Source organism: Dipodomys merriami, unplaced genomic scaffold (assembly GCF_024711535.1).
Source record: "Dipodomys merriami isolate MVZ:Mamm:240054 unplaced genomic scaffold, mDipMer1.0.p SCAF_19, whole genome shotgun sequence".
Classification (NCBI taxonomy): Eukaryota; Metazoa; Chordata; class Mammalia; order Rodentia; family Heteromyidae; genus Dipodomys; species Dipodomys merriami.
In genome coordinates, this window is record NW_027203270.1 from 16,960,238 (window position 1) to 16,971,950 (window position 11,713).

Sequence of the window (11,713 nt, forward strand, 5' to 3'; positions counted from 1 at the left end):
ATGCCTGTTCTATCCTGGGTCCTGGAAATCCTGTGTCAGGCCATTGGGACTATTCCTAATTCCCAAAGTAATCTTCCTACTGAAGGAGCCTCAGCACTAGAATAGATTGTGAAGACCCCAAGTGCTGTCTCTTCATGTACATGACCAGTAGTGTGGGATACTGGCTGCTCCAGGAGGTTGTAAGGTCTGAGAGAGGAGCAATAATCTACATCACAATGAATGGATGCGAAAGACATTTACATTCTTATGAATTTTCTGCAAAGAATATGATGTTAAGAATATGAACAAAATGATCAAATCTGAAAGTTGGTAATATCCATAGAGATGATAAACAGCCAATTTACAGATTGCTTATTTTTGAAATGAATATCCAAGTGTGAATGATGGTTAATCCCATTAACCAAGGAAGTTCTCCCAATCAGTGGGTTCCACTGAGATTTCATGAACTCAGTTATTCAGATAGCCGATCACTTGAGCCAACAGTGGTGGATATGAAAGGTCAGAAATTGCACTACTAATTCTGGATTCCTTTTCCCTGTCATGCTGAAGGAGTCATGAGAGAAGAAAACCAGTCGGCTACCACAGATTTCATCCTCCTGGGAGTGACTGGACAGCAGGAACAGGAAGACATCTTCTTCATCCTCTTCCTGCTCATTTACCCCATCACACTGGTTGGAAACATGCTCATCATCCTGGCCATTCTCTCTGATGTTCGCCTCCACAACCCCATGTACTTCTTCCTTGCCAACCTCTCTCTGGTTGACATCTTCTTCTCATCTGTCACCATCCCCAAGATGCTGGCCAACCATCTCTTGGGTAGCAGAGCCATTTCCTTTGCTGGATGTTTCACACAGATGGATTTCATGATATTCTTGGCTAACACAGACAGCTATATCCTGGCTGTGATGGCAGTAGATCGAGCTGTGGCCATCAGCCGCCCTCTTCATTATACAATGATTATGAGACCCTGTTCTTGTGTCCTGATGCTTGTTGCGTCTTGGGCAGTTGCAATCATCAATTCCATTCCCCATGCTGTATTTACAGCTAGTCTGTCTTTCTGTGAAAACAGGGAAGTGGACAACTTCTACTGTGATGTTGCTGCTTTGATCAAGCTGGCCTGCTCTGACAACCACTTGAATGTGAAGATGTTGCACCTTGGAGCTAGTATTTTCTCATTGCCCTTTCTGTGTATCATTATCTCCTATGTTTGGGTCTTTGCCACTGTCTTACGGGTTCCATCTACTAAGGGCATACTCAAAGCCTTCTCCACCTGTGGCTCTCACCTCACTGTGGTTTCTTTGTATTATGGGACGGTCATGGGCATGTATTTACGGCCTCTGACCAGTTACAGCCAGAAAGATGCAGTGATTACTGTGATGTACACAGCAGTGACTCCAATGTTAAATCCTTTCATCTACAGTCTGAGAAACCGGGACATGAAGGCAGCTGTGGGGAAACTCTTTAGTAGAAGTTCTTCATCCCCACAGTGAGATCACACACTCTCTGGTGAGGTCCAGATTGGGAAGGACTTGGAGATCCAGGTCCGATACTACCTTCTACAGGATGCTGACTCGCATATTAACAGCTTCAATGGATTGATTTACTTGTTTTCTTTTTATGATTATTTTTAAGTAGTTGTAGAAAAGAGTTTACATTTTAACAAGCAATAATAAATACAGATATTTTCATCAATGTCACCCCCTTCAACATTCTCACTCAATCCCGTCTTCTCCCCTCACTCTTCTTAATTTTGTACAATGTATACTGAATTCTCTTTTTCTTGAATAACACTTTTTTATTGTCAACGTGATATACAGAGAGGTTACAGTTACATAAGTAAGGTAATAAGTACATTTCTTGTCAAACTTGTTACCTATTCCCTCATTTGTCTCCTACTTTCCCAGCCCCAATCCCACAAGTTATACAGGTAATTTCCAACATATTGTCTTGTGTATTTTGGTGTTGCCTTAATAACCTTGTTCTTTGTCTCACCATTCTGTTGTTCCCCTACCCTTCCTTAATTCAAATAAATGTATATAAAATCAATGTATATAATCAATGTATATAAAATACCAGGGAACCAAAATCAAATACAGTGACTGTTCATATGTCTTACTGAAGTAGGACTTCCATGATACTAGAAATCATTTAGAAAGGAAGATAGGGCTACATCACCACCATTACTATTCATAAAAGTCACAAGAAAAGATTATTGCAGTGCTTTTCTTTGTCAATACCATCAAATTTTGTTGCAGTTATAAAAAGTACAACCAGGTTACCTTTTCTCTTACTGAATTTCATGTTTCACAGGTCTGTAACATTTTTTATCCAGTAGAGAATTTTAAAATAGTTTCTGTAAGCATTCCAAGAATTTAAATGTGAAAGTAGTTTCACATTGTACTATCATGTTTTGCACCCGTGTTTTTCAAGTACACCAAAGAAATGTATTTTTCCCAAAAATGAAATATGATGTCCACATTAAAAAATAAAGCCTACAAAAAGTTCCAGAGCTAAAAAAGATTATTCATATGGCACAATGTGATCTCTTACTAGTCCAAAGGTTTAAGTCCATTTATATATCTTGTTTACTTTTCAATGGAAAACTAAACTTCTTGAGGTGAAATCACGTTATTTTTAGTTCTTCAGTCAACAAGTATACACAAATGTTTTTCTATATAGTTATTAAAAATAGGAGACCAAGTTGAATGTGCCAAAGAGTACATTTCTTCTCAAGCATTGTAGCCTCCGTAGCCTCCTCCTTTGTTTCCCCTTCCTATCCTCCCTCTCTCTGCCCATCCACCCAGTCATCTCCCCTCCCCCCCCCACCCCCCCCCCCCCCCGCACCAAAGTTGTAAAGTTTGTTTTCGACATAACGACTTGTACATCTCATTGTTGCAATGGGTCCACCTGTATCCCTATTTAAACGATTTGTTTTTCTCCTTTCCCTCAACAAATTATACAGTGAAAGCAGGGGTTATACTGTGGGGGAGGGACATACAAAGCAACAAAGAAATAATCTTATAAATGTGTTAGAAACAATTGCATGAAAGAAAAAAAATTAAATACATATCTTAGGGTTCATTTCCCTAACATCAACTTATCTGACCTTTTCTGCTTGACTCAGACATATACTAGATATTGCAAATAAGGAAAACCATGGCACCTATGTTTCTTTGGGCCTGGCTTACTTCACTTAATATAATTTTTTCCAAGCCTTTCCATTTAACCAGTACATTTCTTATCAAGACTTGTTTCCTCCTCTTTGTTTCCCCTTCCCATCCCTTCCCATATTCCCCCCCCCAATTCTCCCCCCCTCACCAAAGTTGTAAAGTTCGTTTTTCGACATAACGACTTGTACATCTCATTGTTGCAATGGGTCCACCTCTATCCCTAGTTAAATGATTTTTTCCCCTTCCCCTCCACAAATTATACCAACATCAAATACAGTGAAAGCATGGGTTATATTGTGGGGGAGGGACGATCCATTCATCTACTGAGGGGCAGGGGTTGGTGCATCTTAACTATGGTGAATAATGCTGTAGTAAACATAGTTTTACTGGTAGCTTTAGTATGCCCTTGTTTGTAATCATTTGGGTAAATGCCCAGAAGTGGAATTTCTGGGTCATAGGGGAACTCTATATGTATAGTCTTTTGAGGAACCTCCATACTGTTTTCCAGAGTGGTTGAACAAGTTTACACTCCCACCAATGGTGCAGTAATGTTTCCTTTTGGCCACATTCTCTCCAGCATCTGTTGTGATTAGCATCTGTTCTTGATCATAGTAATTCTAATTGGGGTGAGGTGGAATCTCAATGTTGTTTTTATTTGCATTTTTTTATGACCAGAGGAGTTGAGCATTTCATGTGTCGATTGGCCATTCTTATTTCCTCTTCAGAGAAGTCTCTCTTTAAATTGTCAGCCCCCTTATTAAAGAGGTGGTTGTTTCTTTGAGGGTAGTTTTGGGGGACTTTAATATTTGGAGTTCTAAGCATATTTTAGATATGAGGCCCTCTGTTGTATGGCTTGTGAAGATCTTCTCCCAATCCATGAGCTTTCTATTAATCTTGCTAGCTATGTCATTTGCCATGCAAAAAGCTCTGCAGTTTCATGCAATCCCATTTTCCAAGCTTTCTTTGAGTTGTTGTGTTTCTGGGTCTTTATTAAGAAAGTTTCAGCCTGTGCCAAGGAGACCTAGGGTTTCTCTTATTCCTTCCTGTAATATTTTCAGGGTGTCTGCTTTTACCACAAGGTCTTTGATACATTTGGAGTTGATTCTGATGCAGGGTGAGATATATAAGGATGTAACTTTAGTTTTCTACAGGTGTTTAACCAATTTTGCCAGCACCATTTACTGAAGTGGCTATGTTTCTACTACCCTATTTTTTTGCTCCCTTATTGAAGTTTAGGTGGCTATAGGTCTGTGGTTTCATTTCTGGGTCTTCAGTTCTATTCCCTTGGTCCTCAGGTCTGTTCTTGTGCCAATATCAAGCTGTTTTGATTACTTTGACTTTGTAATAGAGTTTGAAGTTTGGTATTGGTATTCCTCCAGCACTGTTCCTTCTGCTAAGGATTGTTTTTGCCATTAGGGCATATTGTTCCATATGGATTTTTGGATTGCTTCTTCTATTTCATTAAAGAATGAAGTTGGCATATTGATGGGTATTGCACTGAATTTGTAGATAGCCTTTGGCAGTATTTCCTTTTCACAATGTTAGTCCTCCAAATCCAGGAGACCAACTAGACTTAACAGACATCTTCAGAATAGTTCACCCAGCACCAGCAGAATACACATTCTTCTCAGTAGCACATGGAGCATTCTCCAAAATAGACCACATTTTAGGTCACAAAGCAAATCTGTCCAAATTCAGAAACAATGAATTTATTCCCTGCATTCTCTCATACCATAAGGGGATAAAATTAGAACTCTACACCAAAAGCCACCAAAGAAAATCCTGTAACACATGGAGACTGAACAATACACTGTTGAACCACCAGTGGGTCATAGAAAAGATCAGAAAGGAAATTCAAATGTTCATGATATTTAACAAAAATGAACATACATAGTACCAGCTCCTATGGGACACAGCAAAGGCTCTGAGTTTGTACATCAACAAATTGAAGAGATCTGAAACCCACAATTTAACAAGGCACCTGAAGCTCCTTGAAAAGGAGTAACATGCCAAACCTCAATCCAGTAGATGGAAACAAATAATTAAAATTAAATCAGAATTAAATGAGTTAGAGTCCAAACAACCATAGAAAGGATCAACAAAACAAAGAGTGGGTTCTTCAAAAAATTAACAAAATTGACAGACCCTTAGCAAATCTTATTAGAAAAAGAAGAGAACACACCAGGTAAACAAACTCAGAGATGAGAATGAAAACATCACCACAGAAACAACCAAGATTCAGAACAGTACAAGGGAATAGTCAAAGCTTATTTTTAAAATTCAATTTAATTTTATTTGTGAACATACTGTACAGAGGAGTTACAATTACATGGGCAGGATAATGCGTACATTTTTTACCAAGCATTGCAGCCTCCTCCTTTGTTTACCCTTCACATCCTTTCCCAGCCTCCCCCCTCCCCCCCAATCCCAATCCTTCTCCTTCCCCCCCTTCCCCCCCCTACACCGACGTTGTAAAGCTCGTTTTGGACATGACAACTTGTACTTCTCATTGTTGCAACAGTTCCACCTGTATCCTTAAACAACTGGTTTTTCCCCATCTCCTCCACAAGTTATACTGACATCAAATATAGTGAAAGCAGGGGTTATACTGTGGGGGAGGGACATACAAACCAACAAAGAGATAATCTTATAAATGCGTTAGAAACACATGCATGAAAGAAAAAACATTAAAATACACATCTAAGGGTTCATTTTCCTAACATCACATTATCTGACCTTTTCCGCTTGACTCATACATATACTAGATATTACAAATAAGGGAAACCATGGGACCTATGTTTCTTTGGGCCTGGCTTACTTCACTTAATATAATTTTTCCCAAGTTTTTCCATTTTCTAACAAATGGTGCAATGTCATTCTTTCTGATGGAGGAACAGAATTCCATTGTGTATATATACCACATTTTCTTGATCCATTCATCTACTGAGGGGCATCTGGGTTGGTTCCATATCTTAGCTATGGTAAATAATGCTGCAATAAACATAGTTGTGCTGGTAGGTTTAGTGTGGTCTTGTTTGTAAACATTTGGGTAAATGCCCAAAAGTGGGATTGCTGGGTCATAGGGGAGTTCTATGTGAAGTCTTTTGAGGAACCTCCATACTGCTTTCCAAAGTGGTTGAACAAGTTTACATTCCCACCAACAATGAAGTAAGGTTCCTTTCTGTCCACATCCCCTCCAGCATCTGTTGTTGTTAGAGTTCTTGATTTTTGCCATTCTAACTGGAGTGAGGTGATGTTCTCAATGTTGTTTTGATTTGCATTTCTTTTATGGCTAGGGATGTTGAACATTTCTTCATGTGTCTATTGGCCATCCTTCTTTCTTCTTCAGAGAAGTTTCTCTTTAAGTCTTTCGCCCACTTATTTATTGGGCAGTTGTTTCTTTGAGGATTTGTTGTTGGGGGGTTTAATTTTTTGAGTTCCAAGTATATTTTAGATATGAGACCCTTGTCTGTTGTATGGCTAGTAAAGATCTCCCAATCTGTGGGCTTTCTATTGATCTTGCTAGCTATGTCATTTGCCCTGCAGAAGCTCTGCAACTTTATGCAATCCCATTTGTCCAACCTTTCTTTGATTTGTTGTGTTTCCGGGTCTCTATTCAGAAAATTTCGGCCTGAGCCAAGGAGATCTAGGGTTTCTCCTAGGGAATACTCAAACCTTTATGCTAACAAATTTGAGAATCTGGAAGAAATGGAAGAATTTCCAGCAAATATTGACATGCCCAAACTAAACCAAGATTTAAACCAACTAAGCAGACCCATATCAAGCACTGAAATAGAAACAGCAATAAGAGGCCTCCCATCCAAGAAAAGCAGAGGACCAGATGGATTCACAGATGAATTCTGCAAGGCATTCCAAGCAGAACTCACACCAATACTCTTCTATTTCTTCAATTAAATTGAAAATGAAAGTTCGCCAACAAACTCTATGAATCCAGCATAACCCTGACCCCCAAACCAGACAAGGACTCATCAAATAAAGAGAACTACAGACCCATTTCTTAGATGAACATCGATGCAAAACTTCTCAGCAAAATTCTGGACAATCCACTTTAATAATTTATCAAAAAAATCATACACTATGATCAAACAGGATTCAATTCAGAGATGCAAAGCTGGTTCAATATACACAAGTCAATTAATGTAATTCATCACATCAACAAGAGCAAGGATAAGAACCACATGATTACCTCAATAGACTAGAAAAAGCATTTGAAAAGATCCAACAGCCCTTTATGATGAAAGCTCTGGAGAAACTAGGAATCCATGGGACATTCCTCAATATAATAAAGACTGTGTATGACAAACCTATAGCTAGAATTATACTTAATGACAAAAAGCTAAAGCAATTTTCTCTAAATTCAGGAATGAGAAAAAGATGTCTGCCCTTTCCACTCCTCTTCAACTTAGTATTAGAATGCGTAGCTAGTGCAATAAGGCACAATGAAAATGTAAAGGAGATACAAATAAGGAAAGATAAAGTAAAACTCTACCTCTCTGCAGATGACATGATCATTTAAAGAATCCCATTAACTCTACTCCCAAGTTGCTCAAGCTAATCTGAAACTTTGGCAAAGTCGCAGGGTATAAAATTAGCTTTCAAAAATCAATGGTTTTTTTTGTATGCCAATAAGAAGAGCATGCTGAAACCAGAAAAGCAACTCCATTTGTAATGGATTCCCCCCCCCCCCAAATAAAATGCCTAGGAATTAACTAGAGAAGTGAAGGACTTCTATGATGAAAATTTTAAAAACCTGGAAAAGGAAATTAAAGCAGAAATAAAGAAGTGTGAAAACCTCCTATACTGAATTCTTGAATACAATCTCCTACTCTTCTCCTCTTTATGAATCTACTGATTTCTCTTTGACACCAGCCCACCATACCCTGACTTAACACAGTCTTTTCTAGTGTTTTCCATTTCTTTACAAATGGTACAATAAAACTCTAATGGGTGAGTAAAATTCCAAAGATTACAGGTATGTACCACCAGTGCTTGGCTGACATTTTATTCTTAGAATTTGCAAAATATGGAAGGTTGCTCTCAGAATGTTGAAGTAAATAAAGTAGACACTCAAGCCCTCCTGAAGTCAATCCTAGCTTTAACATACTCTAAGTGAGATGAAGACTAGGCACAGTCAGGAAGAAATACCACAAAGCAAAGTAACTATACCATAATCCTTGCAACTACCCAGGCAGGGTGCTCAGTTGGTGCTGAGCAACAGGGAAGAGGAGATTGCATCCCAATCAAGTGGCTGGAATAGGTCAGCCCAGAGCCTGTACTCGGGGAATACATGCCAGGTAACTCAGGCTCCTCTTGAGACCCACTATGTCCACATAGAGCATAGCAGGATTAATTTCCACAAGTTTCAACAATTAGTGTGTCTTTGACCTGAATGAAAATCCTGGGAGACTCAGGGTTCCACAGACTTTATAACCCATTAACTAATTCCCCATCTTGTTTATACTATGACATGACAGCTTCTCAGAGATGGATGCTACACTCTTTGTCTTTAGGCTTCCTCCAGGAGAACTCTTTCTGCCCCTCCTGTTTTGGGTCAGAATCTGGTGACCTTCCTGCTTTCTCCACCTTAGTCACAGAGCACCAGGATGTGGCCTCACAGCTTATCTGTCCCCCAGAATGAATGCTAGGCAGTGCTAGACCCAGATGAACAACTGAGCTGACTCCCCAGGTAGGGCTGTCAATGTTGGAGACAGTTTTCATGACAGCAACAGCAATCAGTAAGAACATCTGCCAACTCCTTCCCTTGACCATCACTAGGCCCTAGGAGGTGAGTAGAATGATTGTGTCTTTGATCAGATGTGGTTTATCTGGAGAAATGAACTGACTGCAGTCACACAGAGAGGTGGTAGTAAAAGCAGGATACAGATGTCTGCCTGACTCCAGCACCAGAGTCCTGAAGATACAGTGGACAGAAGGCCGAGTGAGAGGATCCCACCCTGACCATGTTCCTCTGTGGGCTTTGTCCATGAACACAGAGTGGAAGAGGACAGTGGTGACTCGGTTGTTCCTTCTGTCTTTGGCTCATCTTCATTCGGAAGCAATACTGTGTGTAGGGGTACGTGCTGTGAATGCCTCTGTGTGTGTGTGTGTGTGTGTGTGTGTGTGTGTGTGTGTGTGTGTGTGTGTATGTGTGTTGTGTGTATGTGTGTACATTCACACATACACACATTGACAAGTGGGCAAAGGCATGATCTTAGGCAGAACTACAAAGGCATTGCCCACTCTCATATTCCATGGAACCTGGCAGTGGGCCCTTCTTTGTCAGGGACTAGCTGTGGATCAAGCAGATGAATCTGAGAGCACTCAAAAGATAGGGTTTTTACTGGGTCTGTTGAGCTAGGATAACAAGGGAAAGCATGTGGCCTTACTGATCTCTGAAAAACTTCCCACAACATCATCACCCTCGTGTCCTTGATACCTCAGGCTACAAATTATTCCAAGGAAACTAGGTGTTAATGGTTGGCCCTATGTGAGATGCTGACCTCCTTCCAGTGAGTTCAGGACACTGACTGTGTCTCCTATATTCACATTGATGCACCTCTTGGCTCCTTTTCCTGGGCTCTGAAGATTGTTTTGTGTCTTCCCAGGGGTTCTGGACACATTATCCACCCTATGGCCATGTTCTAATATCTAGCACTGTGTGTCTCCATCCTGAAGTCCCTCTGCTCAGAATTTCTTCTCCTTGGGTTCCCTGGTTCTTTTGGTCCTGCATTGGCCATATCAACTTTTCCTCTTTTTCTGGTGCAACTTTTCCTTTCATACTTACACTCTAGTTTTTATGACTGATTTCTGGCAATGCTTGTGAGATACTAGCTCAAAATGTTGCTTCATTTATCAATCACATAATGACTTTGCTCAAATACCTTCATTCACATTAAAGGGCCCAAAGCCTCTACTATCAGGTAGCACATTCTACCTCTACATTACTTTTTGTTGCCTCTTAATAATCCAGTCCGAAATCCTTGGCGTGGGTCAAAACCTTCCACAAAACAGAATCCAATTTTCTTGTCCAGATGATTTTCCTGTTCTCTGTCCTGGCTTCTAGCCTCAGTCCCTGATAAGTATAAGTAATACAATGTTGCCTGAAGTCACACTTCAATGTCTGAACTTTAGAACCTGGAAGTTTTTTTCTAATATGTAAATTGGACTTTGACTTTAATTGTTAGGTAGGAATACAAGTGATTTTCAGGTAATAGAAACATTCACATCTGCCTTAAAAATATATTTCTTGCTTGGTGCCGGTGGCTCATAACTTTATTCCTATCTACGCAGGAGGCTAAGATAAGTCCAAGAGACCCTTATTTCCATTAAGCACCAAAAAAGTTGGAAGTATAACTGTGACTCAAGTGGTAGAGCCCTATTAGCCTTAAGCAAAGAAAGCTCAGGGACAGTGCCCAGGTCCTGAGTTCAAGCCCCAGGATTGGTAGAACAGCAACAACTTTATATATTTCAGCCATCCCAACAAGCCAGGTTCATGAAGAAAGAAAAGTTAGAAGTGTGACAAGGCAGAAGATGACATATTGAATAAAGAGGGTAGAAGCATTGCCCACTCCATGGGAAAGAGCTGATGTTGATGTGGATATTGAAAAGGGAGAATAGTATAACTAAAGGATTTGATGGAGAAAATGACTGAGAGAAGAAGGAATGAAAAGAGGAGTCACCTGCACATACACATATCTTTCTCCTCTCTGAATCTTTCTTGTCATGAGAATTAGAAATGACCCTTGGATCATAACCAGGATAAGCAAACCCATTTGATTTGCATTCTCCTCACAGAGAAATCCCTCTCTGTCTCTGTCTGTTTTACCCTTGTAGTGAAATATGGGCTGAGCCAGTTTTATGGCCACACTAAGAGCCACATTTTCACCAAATATGTGACATCTTTATTTTAAATCACCTTTATTATGATACTATTTAAATATTAGGAGAGTTCCGAGAATAACACGACACACACCAACCCTTTGGATATAATAAATAGAGTAGTTGTTCTTAGTTCTAGTAAAAAAAACTTTTCTTCCTTTTACTCCCAAGATAGCCTATGCCCGGTGATTGTGAGGATATTCGCATCCAGTGCTTGCACTTTCTTATATACAAATAAATTCCTTTGTGTATGTGCCTCTGTGTGTGTGTGTGTGTGTGTGTGTGTGTGTGTGTGTGTGTGTGTGTGTGTGTGTGTCCTGGTTCTTGAACTCAAAGCCTGGATGCTGTCCCTGAGCTTCTTTGATCAAGGTTAGTGCTCTACCACCTGAAAGATAGCATCACTCACAGATTTTTTGTGGGGGTTATTGGAGATGAGAGTTTCATATCCTTTCCTGCCCAGGATGGCTTCAGACCATGATCTTCAGCTGTCAGTAGCTCTCAGAGTAGCTAGGATTACAGTTACAAGCATTGGTTTTTCATCATTGGTTTTTGAAAAGACTGATTTTAATGTGCTTTAAAACTTTTATGTTCATCTGCTGTTCCTATGTGTTTTCATAGCTCCAGCTCTGAAATCTTTCTCTTCT

At 39.9% G+C, this 11,713-nt stretch overlaps 1 protein-coding gene across 1 annotated transcript; it reads left to right on the forward strand.

The window, feature by feature from the left end:
* Positions 1-554: 554 nt before the first annotated feature.
* LOC138830517 (olfactory receptor 1A1-like) lies at positions 555-1,490 on the forward strand. The gene has a single exon (XM_070026897.1). The coding sequence runs from the start codon at positions 555-557 to the stop codon at positions 1,488-1,490; it is 936 nt and encodes a 311-aa protein (XP_069882998.1).
* The last annotated feature ends 10,223 nt before the right edge of the window (positions 1,491-11,713 follow it).

Coding starts and splice junctions, on each gene's coding strand:
- LOC138830517 (XM_070026897.1), top strand. CDS start 555: ATGAGAGAAGAAAACCAGTCGGCTACCACAGATTTCATCCTCCTGGGA.